This window comes from Camelus ferus, chromosome 28, assembly GCF_009834535.1.
Source record: "Camelus ferus isolate YT-003-E chromosome 28, BCGSAC_Cfer_1.0, whole genome shotgun sequence".
NCBI lineage: Eukaryota > Metazoa > Chordata > Mammalia > Artiodactyla > Camelidae > Camelus > Camelus ferus.
The window spans coordinates 2,109,153-2,134,518 of record NC_045723.1 but is presented as its reverse complement, the minus strand read 5'-3'; the positions used below and the strand labels follow the sequence as shown (position 1 = coordinate 2,134,518).

General features: G+C 37.2%; 2 protein-coding genes across 5 annotated transcripts in view; one reads left to right on the top strand and one right to left on the bottom strand.

Moving 5' to 3' along the window:
- Nucleotides 1–17,758, bottom strand: part of TSGA10 (testis specific 10) — a 59,032-nt gene extending 41,274 nt beyond the window's left edge. Inside the window, exons 1-4 of one of the 4 annotated variants that reach the window (XM_032469545.1) lie at nucleotides 17,612–17,758; nucleotides 10,465–10,593; nucleotides 540–755; nucleotides 203–268 (exon numbers count right to left, since the gene is read on the bottom strand). Coding sequence is in view for 1 of the 4 variants with exons in the window: in XM_032469544.1 (XP_032325435.1) it covers nucleotides 203–268; nucleotides 540–755; nucleotides 10,465–10,593; nucleotides 17,352–17,408 (468 nt within the window). In the remaining 3 variants the exon portion in view is untranslated. Of the gene's footprint in view, nucleotides 1–202; nucleotides 269–539; nucleotides 756–10,464; nucleotides 10,594–17,351; nucleotides 17,482–17,611 lie in introns of those variants that run through there. The other 3 variants (XM_032469544.1, XM_032469546.1, XM_032469547.1) reach the window with 3 other exon arrangements.
- A 192-nt stretch (nucleotides 17,759–17,950) lies between these two features.
- On the top strand, nucleotides 17,951–24,369 carry C28H2orf15 (chromosome 28 C2orf15 homolog). The gene is given in 3 exon segments (XM_032469550.1): nucleotides 17,951–17,954; nucleotides 18,091–18,211; nucleotides 23,232–24,369. Coding segments are annotated over 3 exon segments (471 nt in total). The 3' UTR covers nucleotides 23,578–24,369.
- Nucleotides 24,370–25,366: the final 997 nt, after the last annotated feature.

Genomic DNA, 25,366 nt, shown 5'->3' with positions numbered 1-25,366 from the left:
GAAAGGAGTGATGATGAAATGGAGCAAGAACAGCATCGCTCTTACAAATGGGAGGACCCCTGTGCACCAGGATGATTGTAGAAAACAAACATTTTTTATTGCTCACAATATACATGAGGGCCAAAACATATACAACTGTTTGTAGTCTTACTAACAGAGTAAAAATGATTCCCTAACATATATTTATAAAAAATATACTTACAGATCTAAGCCGTTTTATTGTATCTTCCAATACAATTATATTATTTTGCTGGCAAATGTGTTCAATCTGAAAAACCACCAGAAATATTGTTACTTAGGTGTAAAATATTTAAACTAATTTAATTGGAAAGAGCATCGAAAAAGGAAGCCACTTAAAAATGGAAACATGCAAGCAGTGAATATTTTATGAAAGAAAAGATAATCTACTTCTTTATGTTTACCTACTTTAAAAGGTAGCAGTTCCTTTAAATTATCCATTGTATTGTCTAAAATACTCATTTATTTTATTTTCCCAAATTATCCCTTATAAACTGGAACAATAGTGGTAAATCTAATACCTTTGCTTCTTCAAGTTCCTTGTCGGCGGTATCCACCACAAAATTTTTCTCTTTTTCTAGTTGCTCTGCTAGTTGGTCAATTTTAATCAATTCTTGACAAAGATGCTCATTGTGGCTGGTTAAATCATCTACTTGACTGCTTACCACCTCCTTACTATCCAAGAGTTTCCTAGCATATTCTTCCAAGCCATGATTTGTCTGTTTGAGATCTTCAATCTGTTATAATTAGAAAGAAAATAATCACATTAAAATACTTCCTGAGCTTCCCTCTGAGGAGAACAACTAGGTGACTGGAATCAGGAAGGGAGGTTTGCTTCCCTGACAAGGAGACTTAACTATGTATCTTTTTTTACTTTCTGAATTTTGTACCATGTGACTGTATTACCTATCTGAAAAAAAACATGTTAAGTGAAAATGTGAAGGTTTATAGCTATATTTTTCAAGACAATTTACAGTTTAATAATTAAAAAATGAACTTAATTACTGCTGATTTTTTAACAAAACGATTAGAAAAATAGCCAGATATTTACATCTGCAAAATGAAACCAGTCTTGCTGGATAAAGAAGATGTGGTATATTTATACAATGGAATACTACTCAGCCATAAAAAAGAATAAAATAATGCCATTTGCAGCAACATGGATGGACCTGGAAATCGTCATTCTAAGTGAACTAAGCCAGAAAGGGAAAGAAAAATGCCATTTGATATTGCTTATATGTGGAATCTAAAAAAAAAAAGGACACAAATGAACTACTTATTTATAACTAAGATGATTGACTCCTTGAATATGTGTAAGCATATTTGACTGTCCTTTATGATTGGATTACTGCATTCTGTTGATTCTTATTTTGTGGTTGGCTTTATTCCTTTGATAGCTGTGTAAGTTTAAAAAGCTAAAGTTCTAAATTGTTCTTAGAAACAATGAACAATACATATATGTTAATTTTAAAACAGTTTTATCTTTCAATGAATTGCTCTTCCTAGAATAAATTTTACCGCCCCCTCAAAAAACAGAAACCAGTCTTGAAATTTAATTTTAATCATTAGTATCAATTAGGCATCCTTAGAACTGAATTTCTAATTATTGTTATCAAAATATGTTAACTCTTTAGAAAAGCCCTTTTGAATGCATCAGTAACTTACTTGACTAAGCTAAATACCAAATCAATCAAGTATTTGCTGACTAACGTGGAGGACCACAGTTTTCTTTCCCAGCCCACTATCAAACCATCAACGGATGAAGAAAAGGGCCTTTTCTATCACGAAGGTATCCAAATGCCTTTAAAGGAAAAAAAAAATATTAGACCCAATGAACAACGATAATATGTCAGGAACTATGTTAAATTCAAAAGATACAAAGATAGGTTAGGATCTGCCCTCAGAGAATGTACTGTTTACTTGAGAAAACACACAGTATGTTAAGTGCCGTAACAGAAGTATCTATGAGATAAAGTGGTAGCACAAAGGTCCTTTTCCATAGGACTTGTCTCTCTTTGTGTATTTAACAAAGATTTTTTGAGCACTTACTATATTCAAGGCACTGTGTTGGTACCCTGTGCAAGATGTAAAAATAAAAACAGTCTTGGTCTTTAAGAAGCATTTAAAATTGCTAAATCCCTTCTATAACTTTATTCTTAGTCCTGACATCATTCTTACTTCGCCCTTTTCAAATAACTATAGAGACAGCTCTTTCCAAGCCACCAAAATCAACAAAGTTTTCTTTAAAAATATAAACTATCTATTATTTGTCACAATATAAGGAAATATCCTAAAGGTCATGAATTATATATAACTAAGTATACTACAACGACATTTATTACACTCAAGTACACACCAAGAAGCACGATAAAAGCCATTATTTTAATCCAACTCTCACCTTAGTACTCTGTAAGTCACACTAATTTGTGAGATTTACAGGTAAAGAGTTTAAACTGTCAAATCCAGGAAACAAGAAAAATTTGAAGTATTTTTAAAAAAGCAAAAGGGAAACTGTAAATGCACTTATTTCTTTAGCTGAGTCTTTTATCACAACTAGGCTGAATTTCAGCAATTTCTCCTACTCTCTTCTTTTTTGGCCTTCTCCCATCTACAGCCAAAAATCTGTTGAAATGCAAATTTGAGGTAATTCCTGTAACCTTATGGTGCTTCATCACATTGACAATAAGATGAAAAAATACCATTTGTGATTCCAGCCCTACTGCCCTGTCCAGCCCTTTCCACCACCCCTAATATATACCTAAGCTCCAGACCTGTAAGAAACAATCTCACTAAATTCATTTAAAACCTGTATTAGGGAAGCCACTGAAAATGTTATACATATATACTTTATAAGAATCCTCTGATCTATGCTGAGAATTCTTGCTCAGGTCTCAGTTTCAGGAAAACATGTACTTCTTTTGTATACCTGGTTGGTTTTTATTCTTTGGACCATAAATTATTTAATTTGCTGCCTTTGTGTCTAGGAATTTTAAAGCGATCTGCAACACACCTCTGTAGCGACTAGTACAGAAACCATGTATAATGATTTTTGTTTGCTATTCTCATCCATGCTTTCACTAAGTTTCTTCACTTTCTCTACTTTTATTACCTATTTTCATTACTAGTATTTTTTTAACTATAGAATGTGAGATAAGCAAAATTCATCTATTTATGTCAGTTCGTCTTTGTTCATGGCTTCTACAGTGCTACTTCTCAGAGCAACAAGAGATGCTGAAAACATTTGCTAACCTTCCACTGCACCAGGAGAGGTTAAATGCATCTCCTCTCTGTGCTCCCATAAAGCTTCTCATATCATTTTATCTTAGCATTTTATAAGATGTATTATAATCATTTGTTGACTTCCCTGTCCCTTCTACTAAACTCTAAGCAACTTTAAAGGGCTAATGTCTCTAATTTCTGAATCATTTATTATATATCTAGGATATACTGCTCAAATTATTATTAAACGAATAAAATACATTGCAAATAAATAAATGAATACTCCCTTCACCTCGACATCAAGCCCTACTTTTACTCCAAGACACAAGTACTTTAAAGGGAGAGTTTAGAAAGCGTGTGGGCTTTTAGACTGAGGTAGGCAGGTTTAAGTCCTGCTGTAGTTCCTCACCAATCACTTAACCTCAGGCAATTTATCATATTTTCTTGATCCTAAGAGGTGCATCTGACTTCAGAAAAAATAAATGGAAGCCCCTTGAGTCTCATCTGTTAAATGGAGAGAGTATCTACAATTTGCAGGGTTGTGGTTAGAGTATCAGAGTTCAAGTAAATTTCTGGCAGGTAACAGGTACTCAAAACGTAGCTTTTATTTTTAAAAAGTCTTTATTTTGAAATAACAGAAAGTTGTAAACCTAGTGCAGAGGTCTCATGTGTCTTTAACCCAGTTTCCCCCAACAGTTACATCTTAAATAATTATAGTACAATATCAAACCCAGAGATTTGACATTGGTACAAAGTGTGCCTGTTGTTCTAAACCATTTCACCGCATGTGTAAACTGCTGTAACTACCTCAACAGGACACAGAACTATTCCATCACCACAAAGACTCTCCCATTACTCCTTTATAGTCACAGCCTCTCCGTACCCCCTGAACTCTTAGCAACCACTACTAATCTCTGTAATTTTGTCATTTCGAGCATGTTACATAAATAGTTATATGATACAGAAAATAGTATGTTATCTGTTGACACTGGCTTTTCACTCAGCAGAGTGCCCTGTTGTTATGTGGATCAAGTTCATTCCTTTTTATTGCAGATTAATATTCCATAATATGGACTACCACAAGTTACTTTAATCATGCACCGATTAAGGGAAGTTTTGGATGTTTCCAGTCGGGGCTATAACAAATAAAGCTGCTATGAACAACTGTATACAGGTTTTTGAGTGGATATGGTTTTCATTTCTCTGGAATAATTTCCAAAAGTGCAATTGCTGGGTTGTATGATAAATGTATGTTTAGTTTTTTAAGGATTAAACTGTTTTCCAGAGTGGCTGTACCATTCCTTATTCCCACCAGGAACATATGAGTGATCCAGTTTCTCCTCATCTTTGCTAGCATTTGGTATCGTCATTCTTTATTTTACCTGTTCTTAATGGTATACATTGTTATTTCATCATGGTTTTACTTCACAATTTCTTGATGTTTAGAAAGGATGAACATCTTTTTGTGGGCTTATTTGTCAAAAATATATCCTTCGGCGAAATATCTCTTCATGTCTTTTGTCCACTTTCTAATTGGACTATTTGTTTTTTACTACTGAATTCTGAGAGTTCTTTGTGTGTCCTAGATACGATTCCTCTGACAGAAATAGGGGTTATAGCTTGTCTTTCCATCTTATCAAATAAAAGGGTCTTTCGAAGAGCAAAAGGGTTAAATGTTGATGAAATCCAAATTATCAATTCTTTTCTTTTACGAATCATGCTTTTGGTGTCATGTCTAAGAACTCTTCACCAATCACAAGGTCCTAAAGATTTTCTCCTATGTTACTTTTTAATAGCTTCATAGTTTTGGGGGATGGGTTTAGCTCAGCGGTAGAGCACATGCTTAACTTGGACAAGGTCCTAAATTCAATCCCCAGTACCTCCATTGAAAAAAATTGGTTTTTAAGTTTCATAGTTTTATGCTTTACATTTAAATCGATGGTCCATTTTGAGTTAATTTTTGTACAAGGTGTGAGGTTTGTCTAGGCTTAGTTTTTTCCCTAACAGATATCCAGCTGCTCTGGCACCATTTATTGAAAAGACTATCTTTCCTCATCAGATTGCACTTGCACCTGTCAAAATCATTTGGTTTTACTTGTGTAAGGCTATTTCTGGATTCTGTATTCTGTGTCACTGATCTGTGTCTATTCCTCTAGTGATAGCATCATACAGTTTTAATTACTGTAGCTATATATTAAATCTTTAAACCAAGGACAATGACTTTGTTCTCTTTCAAAAATTATTTTTGCTTGGATATTGATGGGAATTGCATTAAATCTGTGTATCAATTTGGAAAGAACTGACATCTTTACTATGTTGAGGCTTCCAATCCATGAACATCTGTTTAGCACTTCCTTGATTTCTCTTATTAGCATTTCATAGTTTTCAGAATTTAAGTTCATACTTATTTTGTTGGATTTACATCTAAGGATTCCGTTTTCTGTTTGAGTGATTGTAAGTGGTATTGCATTTTTAATTTTTACTTCCACATGTTAACTGATAACATACAAAAATACAATTAATTATGTTTGTCTTGTATTATGACCTTGTTAAACTCATTTATTAGTTTTAGTATTTACACTGTAGACTTTAGATTTTATGAGATTTTCTAAGAATTTCTTATAGACAGCATAAAGCTAGGTCATGCTTTTTTTAAAATCACCTTTCTGGTTTCTCTCTTTTTGGAGGGGGAGGTTGGGAAGAGAGGTAATTAGAAAGTCATGCTTTTTTAATCCATTCTGCCAATTTCTTTTAATTGATGTATTTAGACTATGTATTTAACGTAACTACTTTTATGTTAAAATTCAAGAGTGACTTTTTTGTTGTTTTCCATTTTTTGATTTTTCTTTGTTTTGTTTTACCTGCTTTCCTCTGGCTGACTTGAACATTTTTTTAGAATTCCATTTTGATTTATCCAGTGTTTTTGAGTGTATCTCTTTGTACAGATTTTTCGTGGTTGCTCTAGGTGTTTCATTATATATTCATAAGTTATCACAACCTGTATTTTACCAGTTCAAGTGAAGTGTAGAAACCTACCTCCCTTTATATCCCTCCCCATCCTGTATTAATTAAATAATTGTCTTAACTATTTCCTCTACATGCATTGAGAATTACATTTAACATAATTTAGAAAAGTAGAAATTCTATTGCATTTATCCATATTTTTGCTCTTCTTTTCCTTGTTTTATCACTTTCTTCCTAGTTAGAGACATTCCTTTAGCTATTCTTTTAGGGTCTTTCTGCTGGCAACAAATTCTCTTAGTTTTCTTCACCTGAGAATGTCTTAATTTTCCCTTCATTTCTGAAGGATACTTTTCTAAATACAGAACACGTAGTGGGCTGACAGTTCTTTTCTTCCAGTACTTGAAAAGTGTTGTGCCACTTCCTTCTGATCTCCATGTTTTCAGATCAGCTGTCATTTGAACTGGTGCTCCCCTATTAGTAATGAATTGTTTCTCTAGTTTCTTTCAGGATTGGTTTTTGTCTTTAGTTTTCACTTTGAACACAAAGTGTCTTGGTGTAGATTTCCTTGGAAGATTCCAGGGAGGTTTTCACTCCCTTTCTTTAATCTGTATATATGTCTTTTGCTAAATTTAGGGGACATTTAGCCATTATTGCTTCAAAATACTTTTTCATCCCCACACTCTCTTATCTCTCTTTTTCGGACTCCAATGATGCAAATGTAGATCTTTTGTTATAGTCCCACCTGTACCTGAGCCTCTGTTCACATTTTTTTCAATCCGTTTTCTATTGTTCAGATTAGGTAATCTCTGTATTTCTATTCTCATGTTCACTAATTCATTCTTCTCTCCTCTTCATTTTTTTGTTTGAGAACACTGAGTTTTTAATTTCAGTTATTGTATGTTTTAAAACATTTTTATTGTGGTAAAATACAACATCATAAAATTTACCATTCTTGCCATTTTTAAGTGTACAATTCAGTGGCATTATATACATCCACAATGTTGTGCAACCATCCCATATCCATTTCCAGAAATTTTTCATCATTACAAACAGAAACTCTGTACCCATTAAATAATTACCTGTGAATTTGCCTACTCTAGGTACCTCACATAAGTGGAATCATACAATATCTGTTCTTCTGTGCCTGCTTTATTTCAATTAGCATGCTGTTTTCAAGGCTCATCTACCTTGTAGTCTCATATCAGAATTTCATTCTTCTTTAAGGCTGAATAATATTCCATTTGTTTATCTATTCACCTGTCCATGGACATTTGGGTTGTTTCCACCTTTTGGCTATTGTGAATAATACTGTTATGAACACTGGTGTACAAGTGTATGTTTCAGTCCGTGCTTTTAATCTTTCGGGGACATACCTAGGAGTGGAATAGTTGATCATATGGTAATTATATATTTAACTTGGAGGAACTGCCAAACTTTTCTTCTACCATGGATACATCATTTTATATTCCCACCAGCAATGCACAAGAGCTCCAGATTCTCCAATCCTCACCAATACTTGCTGTTTTCTGGTTTTTGGTAATAGCCATCATAATGGGTGTGAAGGAGTATCTCACTGTGGTTTTGATATGCATTTCCTTAATGACTGGTGATGTTGAGCATCTTTTCATGTGCTTAATGGCTATTTGTATGTCTCCTCTGAACAAATGCCTGAACAAAATTGTCCAATTTTGAACTGGATTGTTCGTTTTTGTTGTTGTTGACTTGTAGTTCTTTATATAGTGTGAATATTAATTCCTTAACAGATATATAATTCAGAAATACCTTCTTCTATATCTTTTTTTGATAGACTTTACTTTTTTAAGAGTAGTTTTAGGTTTACAGAAAAAGTGATCAGGGTGTACAAAGAGTTTCCACATACCCCTTTCTCCATTCCCCTGCCCCCAAACACACACAGTTTCTCCTTATTTACATCTTATTTTAATGTGATACATTTGTTACAAGCAATAAACCAACATTGATAAATTATTAACTAAAGTCCAGTTTACATTAGGGTTCATTCTTTGAATTGTAGATTCTATGGGTTTTGACAAATGTATAGTGATATATATCCATCATTACTATATCATACAGAATAGTTTCATTGTCCTAAAAGTCCCTGGGTCTCCATTCACCCCTCTCCCTCCAAATCCCTGGCAACCAGTCTCTTATGTTTTGTCTTTCCCAGAAGGTCATAGAGTTGGAATCATAGAGTATGTAACCTTTTCAGATTGGCTTTTTTCACATAGCAATGTGCTTTTAGGTTCCTTCATGTCTTTTTATGGCTTAATAGCTCATTTCTTTTTATCAATGAATAACATTCTATCACGTATCACAGCTTGTTTATCTGTTCACCTATTGAAGAACATCTTGTTTGCTACCAAAATTTCCATTTGGCTCTACTTTATATCTTTTATTTCTTTGATGAGAATTTCTATTGTTTTGTTTGTTTCAAGCACACTCAGTATTGCTTGTTGAAGCATTTATATGATGGCTGATTTAAAATCCTTGTCAGATAATTGTCATATCTGATTCATCTCTGTGCTGGCATCTCCTGATTGCCTTTTCTCATAGAGGTTGAGGTCTTCCTTATTCTTGGGATAAGGAGTGATTTTTTTTTTTAATTGAGACCTGGTATTCTAAGACACTGGCTCTTGTCTTTTAGTAGGCTTCTTGTGACACTGCTTAAGCTAGAAAAGGGGGACTGCCTTGTTACTGCTGGATGGGAGTGGAAGTCTTATTTCTCCACTTGGCCTTCATTGACACCTTGGGAGGGTGGGGCTCCTTGTTACTGCTAGGCAGAAATGGGAGTTCAGGCTTCCCACTAGGCCTCTGCTGATACCACCCGAGCTAGGTAGAACAGAGGCCCCTCATTACTACACCCATGTATCCTTCACTGCCACTGTAGACGGGTAGACCTGCTACTGCTGGAGGGCGGTAAAGGTCCTGCCTATGCATTAAGTCTCTCTGACATCGCCCCAGCAAAGAGGAAAGGGGGCATCTCTTACTGCCATGTGAAGGTGGATTTCTAGGCTCCCCCTGAGGTCTCCATGAACACTATGGGATTGGGGACTTCCTTACTGCCTGATGGGCACAAAAGTCTTGGTTCCCCACTCAGCTTTCATCTCTGATGCCACCCTGGTAGGATGGGGGCCTTCTGGGGCAGGGTGGGGAGAGATGAAGCAAGGATGGGGCTCCTTGTTACAGCCTAGCAAGGGCAGATGTCCAGGCTCTTTACTCAGCCTTTGCTGGCAGGAACAGAGCTATAGGTTTTTCCCATGGTGTTTGCTTAGAGTGGGCAGTTATTGTCTAAAAGTAGTCTGCCTTTCTAGGCCACCCCATTCCTAGTCCTTTGGCTAGAGACGGATGACTTTTCTGAGACCTATTTTTGTCTGCACCCATTGTTTCTGGATGCCAGTTTTTCCAGTACTCTGCCTGGGATACAAGGAGCAAAAAGAAAATCCAGGAACTCACTAACTAGTCATACATTGTGTGCTGAGGCCCCTGGCCAGTCTTCCTTCTTCCCACCTTTCAGAGTGTTCTTATGTTTGTTTTATACATAATGTTAAGGGGTTTTTAGCTGTACTTAGTGGGAGAATAAGGAAAAGTGAGTCTACTCCATTTTCCAAGAAGAGGGATTTTCATTAATAGCCTTTATTAATACCACATGTCAGGCACCAGAACAGAAACAATACTGAACTTGGGAGTTCAAAGAAATCCGAGCTCTGTCACTCAGTAGTTAAATATCATAATTCTTTAACCTCTTGGAACTTTAGCTTTCATGTTTATAAAGTGGAAATAACATTACAATTTCCCAAGGTTGGGATGATTAAGGAAGATTACGCATTTGAGAGCACTTGATACAATACTTGGCACATAGTTTGTACTCACTAACTCCGAATCTATGTGCATCAAAATGGCTAACGCAAAAATGGAATGATTTTGGAGAGAGGAGGGTACAGTTCAGTGATAGAGTATGTGTTTAGCATGCACAAGGTCCTGGGTTCAATCCCCAGTACCTCCATTAAACAAAAATTTAAATAAACTAAATAAATAAATATATAAACCCCCAAAAAAATAAAATTAAAAAAAGAAATAAACAAGGCAGTAAAAAGTAATTTTTTTAAAAAGGAAAAAAAAATGGAATGATTTTACACCCATAAGATTTACATGAGCAATGAATTAGTATTTATTCTCTATCTTATTTTAATATAGGCCCCTGTCCCAAATTAATTCAGGGAAGTATGTGCATAAATTAAATGTAACCTGTAATTTCAGTGTAGAGATGAGTTTGTCTTGATTTCTCACTTCTTGTTCTAGCTGGAGAATATTCTGGTATTTTTCAGCTTCAGAAACTGGAGCCCCTAGACCAAAATCATGTTCTTTGGTGGTAACCTAGTGGAAAGAATGGGAATAATACAGAGACATTCAAGTTTAAAACAGTCTTGTGATTTCCCACAACAATCAAAATTCTGAAAATTAAGAACATTCAATCAAAAGATTGTTTTTAACCTTGTCTGATCAGTTAAAACGATTTCATCAAGATTTACTTTCTTAAAAATTTATATTATAAAGCCTTTCCTGTGGTTTTCAAATATAAAACTACAATATCAAACATGCTTTTCAAAAAAGACATACCCCATTGCTATCTAAGGAAACAGGGGTCAGCAGCAAATTAAGTAGTCTACTTCCAGGTCTGTGTTATCCAATATAGTTGCCACTAGCTACCTGTTTATTATTGTTTCCGTGTATTAACAAAAAAAAATGTGCTACCCACATCACAAAGGGCTAACTTCCCTAATATACAAATAATTTCTATAAATAAAAAAGGAAAAGAAATACCCTAACAGAAAAATTGGTCAAAATATGGATACTTCATAGAAATGGCTTTTAAATAGATTTAAAGATATTCAGTTTCACCATTTAAAGGGATACAAATAAAACAACACTGAGATACCATTTTTTAACCATCACATTGGCAAAGATCATAAAGTTGGATATAAAATTTAGCTTTCTTATACATGACTAGTGGCAGTGTAAATTGATACAATATTTATGGAGAATAGCTGTGTGAAATCTAGCAACATTACAAATACACACAGCTTCTGTACAAATAATTTTCACTTTAGCATACTATATATACTATCTTGCATTGTGCTTTTTTTACTCGGCTATGTATCTTAGAAACAGTATGATTTAGGGAAATAATTTGTTCTTTCTCTGAATCAGGGCTGCCATTTTGTTAAGAGAGAGAGAATTCACTACAAGCATCCTAGGTCTCTCCTGGCAACACGCTGCTATTCTCCCAAATCTAGGGCTTCGGAAATTATAGGATCTGGATCCCCCAGTCACTGACTGTGTTACACTCTGTGCAACCCAGCACTTCACAGTCTGACAGGTTTATTTTCCTTTTCCCTAAACAAGACACAAATCTGCTTTTTCTGTTCTCCATTCCAGCAGTTACTGACTCTCCCGGAACTTCAGCATTATATCTCAGAAAGTATTTCTAATTAAGAATCATTCTGGGCCTTTATGGGTTAAGGCTGAAATCCTAACTACTATTTCTTCCACAATTTGTTGAAAAATGTGTTCCTAGTTATAAACATTTGACTTAGTATAACAGAATCAAGTGACTTTTCACTATAGCAGTGCTTTTCAAATTTTAGTGAACATAAAAATCATTTGGGAATCTTGCTAAAATGCAGATTCTTATTCACAGTAGGCCTGAAATAGTGCACTTCTAAAAAGCTGGTCTGCTATTTGGCTAGTAGAGACTATTCCTTGAATAGTAAGGATATATTTTTTCTAAAATCTAAACCTGCCTAACACTCAGAGGTCCTCATGTTTGGTCCGGCCCCACTTCTCCAAAGTTAGCTCCTACGTAACACCCCCAAGAACCCCTGTGTGAAACACAAACTATTCTACACCTTCTTTATACATACACTCAGAAACATACTATCTTTTGTTCATGAGCCTTGCCATCTGCCCTCACTCTTCTGTTTAATTAAAGACACTTCTGAGGCTCAGTTTGAATTCCATATTCTCTAGGTTTTCTGTCTTCTCCATCAAGAAGTGATCACCTCTGCATTAAGACTTCTGTGTATATCACTTATAGAACAATTTATGTAGCTATTTATTTTTTCTGGGTATGTCTTCCTCACACACTTACTAGAATCTTAACAAGTAATACCCTACAGCGTTCTGTATTCCCACCAACCTGCACAGAGTTCTTCAGATAACAGGAAGGTACAATACAAACTGCAGAGGCTGATAATGAACCAGTGTACTAAAGCAGAGAAAATGGAACTGTCCGTCTTTGGTAAACTGAAAAGTTAAATGGGTATTCTATAAAATTAACTACCAGGCTAGTCTAGATATTAAAAGCAGAAAAAGACCAGGAGTCAACGCAATAACTGTGAGCAGTCATATTAGAGTTGCTACTTTCCCTGCACTAGATTTTGAGGCAATAAAAAGGGAAAGAAATCAGTGTATCTGAATTGCCCACGCCTGGCTTGCCAATTTCTCCACCTCAGGCCACCTAAATTTCTTTCACATTCCCGTGATCTTTCAATGGAACTTTGAATGGAACTTGTGTCCCTGTACAGATCTCAGAGAAAGCAAGGAAAGTACTTTGTAAGCAGCAAGTTGTCATCATAAACACCCAAGCCAGAAGCACAGTCATTCGCAGTTGGGACACAAGACAGTGGTTAAGAGCATGCTCTGTAGAGTCAGACTGCTTATGTCCTGCCACTTCTGAGCTGCATGACCATGGGCAAGTTACTTCTCTGGCCCTGGCTTCCTCATCTACAAAGTAGGCATGATAATAGTGCTTGCATCATAGAGTTGTTGTGAGGATTAAATGAGTTATTATATGTAAAACACTCAGAACAGTGCCTGGCAATAAATAATAAGTGTTATATATTATTATTATTTACAATTACTACTATTACTAATTCCTCTCACTGACTCAACTTATCTTATCAGCCATCACATCCTACCAGTCTTCTCATTACAATCTCTCTCAAATACATTTCTTCTATCACTACTATCACTGTTTGAGTTCATACTATCAGACTGTAAGTCATTTATTCACTTACCAGACAAATTTACAAACAGCTAGAATAAGGATCAACCAATATTAGATTTGGGGGACAGAAAGATGGAAAACAAATAAAAACTTACAATTTCAGCCCTCAGTGAATCTAGAGAAGTCCAGAACAAATAAATCAGAAATTACACTACAGCATGATTAGTGCCACATCAGAGGGAGGAACAAGAAATACAGAGAGAAGGACTACAAAAAAGTATTTCTGATTTCTACTTCCCCTCAAAAGACTCAGGATATATCTTCCATGTTCCCCTAAACTATGAACATATCTCCACTGCAGAACTTAACACATTAAATTGTGTTCACTGGATGTCCAGAGTCATCACAACTGTAACATGTTAAAACAGACCTCTTAATTCCCCGACCTGCACACCTGCTCTCAGCCCTGCCTCCACTCTGCTCCCTCCCACTCTTTCCCATGTCAAATAACACCATCATTTTTGTAGTGACAAGTTAAAAACCAAGCAGTTATCATTGTTTCCTCTTACCCTGAACCTCATCAAATCCATCAACAAGCCCTTTTGGGTCTACCTCCAAAATATATGCCCAATCCATCCACTTCTGTACATTTTTACTATCACCTCCTTGGTTCGGGTCTCCATGATCTCTACATAGATTACTGCAACAGTCTCCTGGCTGGTCTTTCTGCCTCTACTGTTGCTCCCTACAACCTGTTTTCCAAACTGAAACCGTAAAAATCACTTTAAAATAATCAGATCCTGCTCAAAAACACTCCCATGGCTTCCCACAGCAATAAGAATAAAAGCCAAACTTTTTAAGATCCTACGTGATTTGGCCCCTGCCTTCACTTCCCTAAACAGACCTAGTGCCCTCTTCTTTGTTCACCCACCAGCTTTATCGGTTTCCTTTCTGTTCCTCTACTGTGCCAATCTCCTTCCACTTTGAGGCCTCCTCCCTTGCGTTCCCTCTGCCAGGAACGCTCTCTCCCCTAATCCTTTGCACAAATGGCTCTTTCCTCCCCTCAGCATTTTGGCTAAAATATCAGAGGGCCTTCCCTAACCTTTTACCTAAAATAGCCTCTCTCCTGTAACTCTGCCATTAGGTTATTCACATTCAACACTATATGAAATTATATCACTTACTTCTTCATTTGTTTACTGTCTGCCACCCTCTACCAGAATGTAATTTCCAAGCGATCTAGGCTCTTGTCTGGTCCCTGTTATATCCCTAGTGCCTAGAAAAAGGCTGAGCACAAAGTTAGCACTCAATAAGACATTTCCCAAGTAATGAATTTTGATGATTTAAACAAAGCAGTTTCAACAGTAGGGATGGGGTATGAGCAAGTCTGAAGAGGACTAATAAATGAGTGAGTAGTAAAGAAAAAGAAACAGAATATGTAGACTTCTTTTAGAAAGCATGATTCTAAGAAAAGATGTAGAGCGAAAGTTGGAAGAAGACCAAGGTTGTTGAAGGGTCAATACAAGAGGAGAAAAACTTGTGTCTTAATTCTCTTCAAATCAAGGACCTCTTTCAGAATTAAGCAAAAGCCCTGAGTCTTCACCTCAGGAAAATACAAACACATACAAAACATTACAATTCAGGGGGTTCAAGAACTCCCCAAAGTTCTTGTACTCCAAATTAAGAATCCTTACAGTATACACACAACGAAGATTCCCAAGACATGGGTTAACGTGAAATAATGGAGAAAGGCCACTAAGCTCATAAGAGGAAATCCAGGTAAAGGATGTGCACTGTCCTTTGAGTCAAGACAGAAAAGCAAGGTTGGGTGAAGACTGAGATGAGAAGGGGTAGAAATTTGAAGAAGTTCCTGCCTGGCAGAATTTTAATTTCAGTGAAATAGGAGGTAAGACCACATGCTAAAAAGAATCATTAGAGTTGAGCAAAAGACCAGGCATATAACATGTGCTCAACAAACATTTACTGAATATTTTGATAGAATAATTGAAAATACTGGAGTACATTATATGAAATTCTGAAATCTGGTTCCACAAAAGGTCAACTTGTTCTCTCTTTATAAAATTGGCTCCAAAAGTTTAGAAACATAAGACACTTTGAATTAGAAAGGAATAGCTTCACTAACAGAAGGATATAGAAAACCACATAAAATTTTATGAGTAATTTTGAGATAGGCTTTGTATTTATAATAAAAATAAGTGAATACATGTTTTGGAAATTCACTTCAAACAAAATACTAAGGCCACTTGTTTAATCTTTTTAAAAAACAAATAATCTCTCCAGTCAAACCCAAGCTCCTCACTTCTCTTCAATCCAGACCATGCTGTAAAGAAATAACTTGCCTTTTTTAAGGAGCAGAAAACAATGGCCTTAGGAGAAGTATCATTTATCATTTCCTCTTGGAAACTTAAGAAGGGGTTAAATAGTGTAGTCAAGAGGCTTTTCTGAACCAAAAAAATTTAATAATATAGACTGATGTTAATAGCATAACTAAGACAAGCAGAACCACCTTACTAACTAGCTTATTTCAAAAGATTATAGGGGGGTACACGTACAAGAAAATTCCCAGCAGTGTTGTTCCCATTTATCAAAAACTGTAGAAATCTTGGTGTCCACCAACAGTACAGTAGATAAATTGCGGTATACTCTTACAGTGTAACACCAAACAACAGACTAATTGCAGGTGACAACGATAAATCTTAAAAACAATGTTGAGTCACGAAGCAAAATACAAAGGAATACTTAGTACAGTTTCATTTATAAGAAGTTTAAAAACGAGCCAAACTAGTATGTGCATGTTCACACACAAAGATGGTCAAACTATAAGGAAAAACAAGGAAGTGGCTATCACAGAAGTCACCATAGGGACTACATCTGGGGACAAAAAGGAGCGTATGATGGGGAAAGGGTAATAAATAATAAAATCTGCTCTAATTGCCTCTGTATATGGAGTACTTTAAAAGCAGATTATCCTAAAACAAACTGAAAAGGAAGCAACTGAAAAAGAAGTCAGACAAAGAGCCTAGAGCATACCTGCATCTGATTATATGCCGGGCTATAAGCAGTGATTTTTTTTTCAGAAGGTAAACAACATATATTTTGGAAGCTGCCATTAAATAATGCTAAAATGTATACTGTTTAAATATTTCATGAATGTACCTCCCTAGTTATGTCCCACTAATTAAGACTGAATGGTTTAGTTCACTGATCAATTAAAATACAAACAAAACTCAGTTTTATCCTGGAAGCAGATTTGAATAATGTGACACTTTCCTTTTATAGTTATAACTTATTCTAGTTTCAAACTGATTATTCTTCGATTTATTTCCTTACAGGTTAAAAAAAAAAGTGTACTTGAAATTCTGCAAACCCGTAGAGGAAATTTAAAACAAGAAATATTCTGATATATAATGGTCTGGAAAGGAAGAAGGAAAACACAGAGACCCTATCACTTATGCAAACTTTTCCTGAAACCACTATCCTTGACTTTATTTAAAGGACAACAACAACAAAAATGTATTCCCATACGTAGTTAGGTATCAGGTCCACGACCGCCACAAAGTTATTTAAGTCTCAAATATTTTTTGAAAAGAAAGCCAGTTTACCCTGCCTTTCTTGTGTATAATTTCTACAGTAATTATATGAGATTTTCATGCAAATGCCTACGTAATCTGGGCCCTTCACCTCCCAGTCTATAAAGTGGCTTGGAATTGAGAGACTGGGAGTGAGGAAGAGCCAGGTTGAACTCCCAAATCTGACTTTCAAATTCCTCAGCTCCACTCCAGAGCGTATCTAAACAGAACAGTACCCCCAACAACCAACCGGAGAGCTGCGGCAGGAAGCGAAGCGGTCACCATAGGAACTGGGCTCAACCCTAAGCTCCCAAGAAACGACAACAGGGGCAAAACTTGCTCCCAGAGGGCCTCCCGGGACCGCAACTCTGCCCGCTACTGTCCCTCACAGCGGCTCCCGCAGAGAATACCCACCTCAGGGGTCGCCCGCGGCCCCTAACCCCCCCGCCACACCCGCCCTCCTGCAGCTGCCCTCACAGAGACCTTCGGGCTCAGGAGTTGCTTTACCCCAACCCAGCGCATCCCGGTGCTTCTACCTGGAGCTGAGGGTCCCTCCCCGGGGTCCTCGGCCTGTCGTCCTCCCCGGAGCTCATCTCGCTGACTGCCGGGACCGGGCCTCCGCCGGGGATCCAGGTCCCTCCCCGACTCCATCCTCCGCCCCTTTCTCCTCCCTTCCCACCCCAAATCGACCCGGCCCCGCCCCAGGGGGCGGAGGGAGGCGGGACCCGGCGGGAAGGAGGCGGGGGCGGTTAGCGCCGGTCGGCGCCGCCGTCGGCCCCGCCCTCACGCTCTGTACCTGAGGGGGCTTGTCCTCCACCTCTCCGGCGCCTTCGCTCCGCTTCCGTCCCGCGCGCCCCAAGTCCCCGTGCGCACGCGTACCTGGCTCGACACTCCCTCTAGCGGGGACTACAAGCGGTGCGCGCGCACCTACGCACGTAGCGACGCGTACGTCCACCTTACAGGGCGCCCAGCAAAGGCCTCTTCCTGGTCCATCCGCGCCGCGCAGGCGTACGCCCACGCAGCGTCTAGACGACCCACCCGAGCGTCCTGTCTCCTAGTAACCAGCAGCTACCCTCTTTCCCAAGACTTTTCCCTTACTCCCTGCGGGCGGCGGCCGCACCTGGGCGGAACGCGCATGCGCAGGGCTATATTGCCTCCGGCCACCTTCCCTTAGCTCTGGAGCACCTGCCGCTTTGCTGCGGCTTTTTTGTGCCACTTTCCCCGGGGATCGGGTACCACTCTGGACCCACGTTCAGTGAACTCATTACTCCCTAGAGTTGCTCGTGGGCGCTGGGAGGGCAGTGCGCTCTCCCGCCGCAGTCAAGGGCCGGTTTGCGGGGAGCATCCAGGTCCGGTACCACTGCTGCCTCCTCGGGAGAGAGAGCCGGCCTGTTCGGTGAGCACCGGCAGCCTGCAGTCTGGGGAGCCTGCGGCCCCCGGTCCTCGGCACGATCCAGTCTGGGCTGAAGCGGGGAGAGACAGAACTAGCAATGAAAGCGCAGGTTTCTCACCGGTATACCTACCTTCTCCACAAGCCAGGCCTTCTCCGAATCCCCTTTTCGGGGAAACTAATGATGGTTAACAAAAAAAAAAAAAAAAAAAAAAAGGAAAAAGTGTATTATCTCACTCGACATTTAATGTTGAATCGATTGCTTTCCTGTTTAATACCATTTAAACTTGTCTTCTGTCAATTAGGAGCCTTCAGTCTGGGAACACTCATTTAACTTAGCCAGGTGTAATATTATTTTTGGCCTTCCATCTATGTTAATATTGACCACATTACCTAAAAGTGAAGAAATGAGCTTTTTAGTAAAAAAGAATGAGAACTGAATTATTCTGCCAAATTTTTGGAGCCCAGCTTAAGAAGAAATACTGTCTTTTTAACATTTCTTAGTGTTTAACGTGTTCCAGTTTTCTTAAATAACTCAAGGGCTGCTGAACTCTAATGGTGGCTTTATCTCCCTGTCTTTTCCTACAGATGAAATAGATAAACTAGGTTTTTTATAGCTGTCCTCTGATGATCTTGACATAGTATTCGCCTGTGTATTCCAAAAGTAATCTCACATTTGAAGAGACTAACAATTCCTGGTTTTGCCAGGTGAGTACTCATTTTCCCCCCACAATATATTATTGGCAGGCATAAACACATTTTATATTAGAACAAATTTCACTGAATTACATTTAAATATGTGCGATATGTTTTTCTGATCTCTCCTCTGATTTTTTAGCCCTATTTGTGCCAGTACATTTTCTCATATTTTGTATCATTTATTTTCAGATATACCTTGCAAGTATAGCTAGATGGGAAAAAATTAAATTGAGTTTCCCTGTTATTTTAGATAAAGAAGTGAGAGGTCCCAACAGGTACATTTCTTGCAAAATACAATTATACCTAACTGGTAAAATAAGTTACAAAGAAGCATGAGCTCTCAAAGACCGTCCTGAAACAAAACAAAGCATAATCTTATTTCCTCTTTAGATACTACGATTATTTTGAATAAAATGTTCTCATTAGCTAGCATTGTTAAAAAAAAAATAGGGAGAAGTGTATAAACCTCAGAACTCTCAGATGGAGTCGAAGGTCTGCAGGGAGAAGTGAATTATTAATATAGGAGGTAGGAAGGTACTTCCTTTAGGGAAAAAACATGAAAAGGTTAAGCATTTATGTTTGCCACCTAGATTTTACTGAAGATTCTTTGGAAAGAATGTAGGGAAAAGATCATTTTAAAACCAAACCAGGGTGTGAAGATTTTCCTTCTATTGACTGAACTATTGACTATTGACTCCCTCCCCCAGCCCAAGAAAGTGAAAATTTTCTTCCCTTTGTGGATATGCAGAGTGGTGAGTGCCCCATCCTATCCCATGAAACCCTTTTATTTAGTAGGTTTGCTCTCTCGGTTGTGACAGATACTCCTGTGTAAGTCTAAGTTCTGGGTTTCTCCATCATTTCACAAGCTTCACTACAAAAACCTCTGTTTTGCCTTTTGCCTTCCTCAGTACCTCCCTGATCCCCTAAAAAAAAATCTGGGACTCAGTTACACACATTAAACTGCTTGTTGTTCTACAGCTAATTGATGCTCTGTTCGTTTTGTTTTTTAACAGGACAACTTATACTGATTTATCTTAAAGCTCACTCTTCTTTCCTTTGGTTGTGTTAATCCCACCTACAACATTTATTCATATCAGATTTGTATTTTTCATCTCTGGAAGTTTGAATTTTTAAAAAATATCTTCCATCTCTCACTTATCATGCTCATGCTTTTTTCTACTTTCTTGGAAGTATGGAATATATTTAAAAGAGCTGTTGGTTGTGTACTAATTCTATCATCTGTGTCATTCCTGGGATTGTTTCTATTAACTGACTTTTTTTCTCCTGGTTATGAGTCACATTCTTCTGCTTGTTTTCATTTCTGGTAAGTTTTTACTGGCTGCCAGACATTGCAGATTTGACATGGTTGGGTGCTGGAGGTTTCAGTTTTGGTTTTTCTTTAAATATATTTAGGCTTTTTTCTGAGATGCAGTAAGTTTATTTGGAAACAGTTTGGTTCTTTAGAGCTGCCCTGTTGAAAATAGTAACTACTAGCTACATGTGGCTATTTGAAGTGATGATAAAGAAATTAAATAAAATTTAAAAGTTAGTTCCTCATTGGTACCCTATACTTTTCAAATTCCAACAGCCAGCTTTCCCTGGTGGTTCGGTAGAATTCCACTTGCCAACACGTACATGTGGCCAGCGGCTACTATATTAGTCAAACATAGAGAATATTTCCATCATTGCAGAAAGTTCTATTGGACAGACTTGCTTTAGAAGCTTGCTCTTAAGCTTTGTTAGGTCCAAAATAGTGTTTATTGAGGGCTAATTTGACCCTATTACTGAGACAATACCTTTCTAAGAACTCTATTCTTGGTCCTGTGTAAGCTCTAAGGACTATTCTGCCTTCTCCTTTTTGGTGTTTTTTCCCCAGGGCCCAATAGTTTCCTTACGCACATTCACTGATCAGTACTCAGCCAAAGAATTGTGGGGTATCTTCTGCAGATCTCTGGAGCCCTTTCTCTTGCTGCACCTCTCTCCTCTCTCCACAAATTCTAGCCATCTTGGCCTCCACAAACTTTCTTCTCAACTCATTGAAATGACCAGACTCAATCTGTGTTCTCCCTATTTGTGCTAAAGCCTGAAATTCTAGGCAGTGAGCATTCATAGGACTCACCTTGTTTTATTTCTTATTCAAAAAATCCTTCTGCACTATAAAGTGACAAACACATTGTCCTACATTTTTAAAATCGCATTTATAGTTGAACCATTAACATTTAGGTCTCTACTTCATTTGGAGTCCACTTTGGTATGTAAGATAGGGATCCTGCTTTATTTTTATCCACATAGTGAACCAGTGTTCACACTAAACTTATTCTGTTCCATGCCTTTTGCTGTATGTTGCCACTTTTATCATATGTGAAGCTCCTGTACATACCTACATCCAAGTTGGAGCTCTGTCATGTTCTATAGGTCATTTATTTGCTTCTGCACTTGTACTAAACTTTTTTTTATTATTTTGACTTTGTAGCGTATCTTAAAATATGGTCAGGCAAGTCTCTGTGTGTGTGTGTGTGTGTGTGTGTGTGTGTGTATCCAAATTTATTTAGTCCTTATGGATCTTTATTCTTCCATATGCATTCAAGGTGCCTTCCTGAATGGCAACCCGAATACCAGGTCAAAGAGGTCCCCAATAGACTTCTTCTCCTCTCATATCCTCAAGAGCCCAGAGAGGTTAAGCTGAGACTCATAGGACCAGACCTACCCTATTGCATTTAATTCTTTCTCAGTCCCTCTATTAGACTGAAGCTTAATGTGCTAGTTGATAATCACATACATTATCATTATTTTACCTTTGTTGATTTCAAATGTGGTATGTTTCATTGTTCTTTTAGTATTTCCAACTTCATTCTTTTGCATGTGGATAGCCAATTTTCCCAGCACATTTTGTTGAAAAGACTGCCTTTTCCCCTCTGAATGGTCTAAGCAGTCATAGGTCTATTCAGATTTTCTGTTTCTTATTGACTCAGTCTTGGTAGGTTTCGTATTTCAAGGAATTTGTCCATTTTAACTAGGCTATCCAATTTGTTGGCATACAACTGTTCATAGCACTCTTATAATGCTTTTTATTTCCATAGAATCAGTAGTAATAACCCCTTTCATTTCTGATTTAGTAATTTGAGCTTTCATTTTTTCTTAGTCCATCTATCTAAAGGGTTGTCAATTTTGTTGATCTTTTCAAAAAACTACTTTTGTTTTTAATTGATTTTTCTCTTTTGTTTTTCTAGTCTCTATTTCATTTATCTCTGCTCTGATCTTGTTTCCTTCCTTCTGCTAACAGTGGGTTAAGTTTGTTCTTTTCCTAGTACCTTAAGCTGTAAAATTAGGTTGCTGATTTGAGATGTTCCTTGTTTTTTTAATGTATTCACAGCTATAAGTTTCCCTCTTAGCACCGATTTTCCTTCATCCCTTAAGTTTTTATGTATTTTTATTTACTTCCATCTGTCAGTATTTTTTAAAATTTCCTTTGTGATATTTTTGATCCATTGGTTAAGAGTGTGCTGTTTAATTTCACAAATTTGTGAATTTTCCTGTTTTACCTCTGTAGTTGATTACTGACTTCATCCCATTGTGGTCAGAGAAAATACTTTGTATGACTTCCATCTTTTAAAATCTACTGAGACTTAATTTGTGGCCTAACATATGGTCTATCCTGGATAATGTCCCATGTGCACTTAAGAATATGTATCCTGTTGTTGTTGGGTGGAGTGCTCTAAACATATGTTAGATCTAGTTGGTTTATTGTGTTAAGTCTTCTATTTCCTTACTGGTCTTCTGTCTGGTTGTTCTATCCATTATTGAGTTGAGTTTGGAGTCTCCAACTGTTATTGTACAACTGTCTAATTCTCCCTTCATTTCTGTCAGTTTTTGCTTCATATATTTGGATGATGTATTATTAGGTTGGTAAATGTTTACTGTTGTTTGGGCATCTTTATTTTTTGTCCAGAACATCTAACAGAGTGTTTGGCCTTCAATAATTATTTCTTTAATCCATTAATAATAAATTAAAAGTTTTTGATAGTAAGAATCCTAGAAAAGACTACATAGAGAAATTCTATTATTTTTGCAAGGTGATGAAATATAAAATCTGGTAAATTCCTTTAAAAAATAAAAAGGTTTAAAAAGGAATTTAAAAAGGAATTCTCAGAAAGAGAATCTACAGAACCTACAAACCCTCCCCAACAGAAAATGTAACTCCTGAAAGGTGGAAGATTTTACTTGATATTTTTGCCATCATCACCATGAAATTTCATTAAAACAAACACTGCCATGAAGTTAGTTGACATTCCCACTGTATTCACTTGTTACCATTTTCTTCCCCAAGGAATCAAGTTGAAGAAACGCTTCTACTACTTAAAGAGGTGCCGGCAAACGGTACTTATTAAGCTGCCCCAATGGGATTTCCTCTTAGTAAATCTGCTACTCGAGTATCTGCTATGCGTGCGGATTCAAAAGTGGATGATCACTTAATGCAAGGAACTGAGAAAAGCAAATTGGAACCAGTGACTCGGTTATTTCAAAACACCAAGAAAGTAAGATTAGAAGATACAAACCAAGAAAACTTTACAAGGAGTAAAGACACTGGAACAGGATCTTTTTCAGAGAAAGCCTTGGGTTCGGTGGTATATGTGAAAGAAAGTGATGGGATAGAAATGACAGATGTGGAATGAAGTTATCCGTGTATCTGACCAAAGAAACCAAAATTTGCTTTTGACTAAGAGGGCATGTTGAATGAGAACTTAACCTTATTAGGAAAACCTGACAAAATGAAGGGAGATGATTATTTATTTTTTACTATCTATAAATCTATAAATCTACAATTTTTTATTGTCAAAAATCAGAAGTTTTTGTGTAACAGTATTTAAATGGCACCAAAACATTCTAATTATAATGTATTTCCTTAACAAGTGATCAAAAAACAGTGCCCAAACGATTTGACATCAATATTTCACATTATTTCTGGTGTATTGATTTTGTATGTTGGAGTTCCAATTGGGGGTTTTGCTTTAGAATACATTATTTTCCTGCATTTTTGCAGTTCTGTTCTTTAAAAGATCACTGCAGGTAAACTCTGTAAAAGACTGGTAAATTACGTACCTCAACATGAATTTCACGTTTCAAATCATCCTTTTAAAAACTTTTTTTTTTTACCCACACTGAATTCATTTCCATTACAAAATAGTTATTTCCACGTGTAACACTTTATCTTGCAGATGTTACCATTTTATACCACCGATATTTAATATAAAGAAAACAGCCTACTATTAAAAAAATTATTGTATATATGTATCAGTTTGCCATTCTGACTGAAATATCTAGTATTTGGAAACAACAGTATTGTCTCAAATAATGTTAGATGAAATTAAAATCATTTGTGTCTGGCCATATAGTGACTAGCTGTTTCCATTATGTATGTTCTGAACATTCTCCTGTACTTTAATCTCTAATGATCTCTAATGACCAACTAGAGTAATCTCCTTAATAGTCACAAAGGGATATTCAAAGGAGAAAAAAGCATCTTCTTTTAGAGGAAGAAATATTTTCTAAATCAGAAAAATACTAAACAGATATAATGTATTTGTAGGGCCTAGAATTTTTTAAAAAATCATTGAGTGGAACATAAGCCAATAAGGTGATGCCTTTTATTGTTTATAGAACATAATTCTTTGGGAGGGAAAAAATACACAAATCATCCATTTGTTCATCGAGCCTGGCACTGTGCTTGGTGCTAGGGATAGAGTGGTGAACCAAAGAGCCACTGCCTTCATAGTGTTTACTGTCTGTCTACTGAGCAAAATAGAACATCAGACAGTAATTACATAAGATACAAACTGTGATGTGCTGTGAAGAAAATTAAAATGTTTAGAGAGACAGAAAAGAAGATATAAACAAAACTTGATTTTTAAGGAAGGCTTCTCAGAGGACATGACATTGATAGCTTTTGCAGTGACATGGTTGTCCAAGTGAGATAGTGGTGATGGTGTCGAGGTGAGAAGGGGACAGAGTCCAGGTGAAGTCTGGCAGGACACAGTGATGGTTTGGAAGTGGGAAGTGAGGAAGAAGAGGCTGGATGCACGGAGGCTCCCTGGGGAAAAGAGTGAGTACGGGAGCTCAGCTTTTGAACATACCAGTTTCCAAGGCAGACAGCTGTATGTATGGAACGAAAAATACAAATTTTGATGGTGTGTACAGAAATACAGAAATGGTATTTAAAGCCATGGGAATGAATGAGGTTGTGTATGGTGAATGTATAGTACTAGATAAAGCAACCCCAACATTTAGGAGCTGGTAAGCACAGGGGGAGCTGGCAAAGGGGACCGAGGAGTTGACAGTGAGGTTGGTGGAAAACCAAGACAAGCTAATGTCAAGACTGGCCATACAAGTCTCTAAGGTGGAGGCAGTTAACTGAAAGGGCAGATGAGGACTGAATCTAGGTCCATTGGACCTAGCAACATGAAT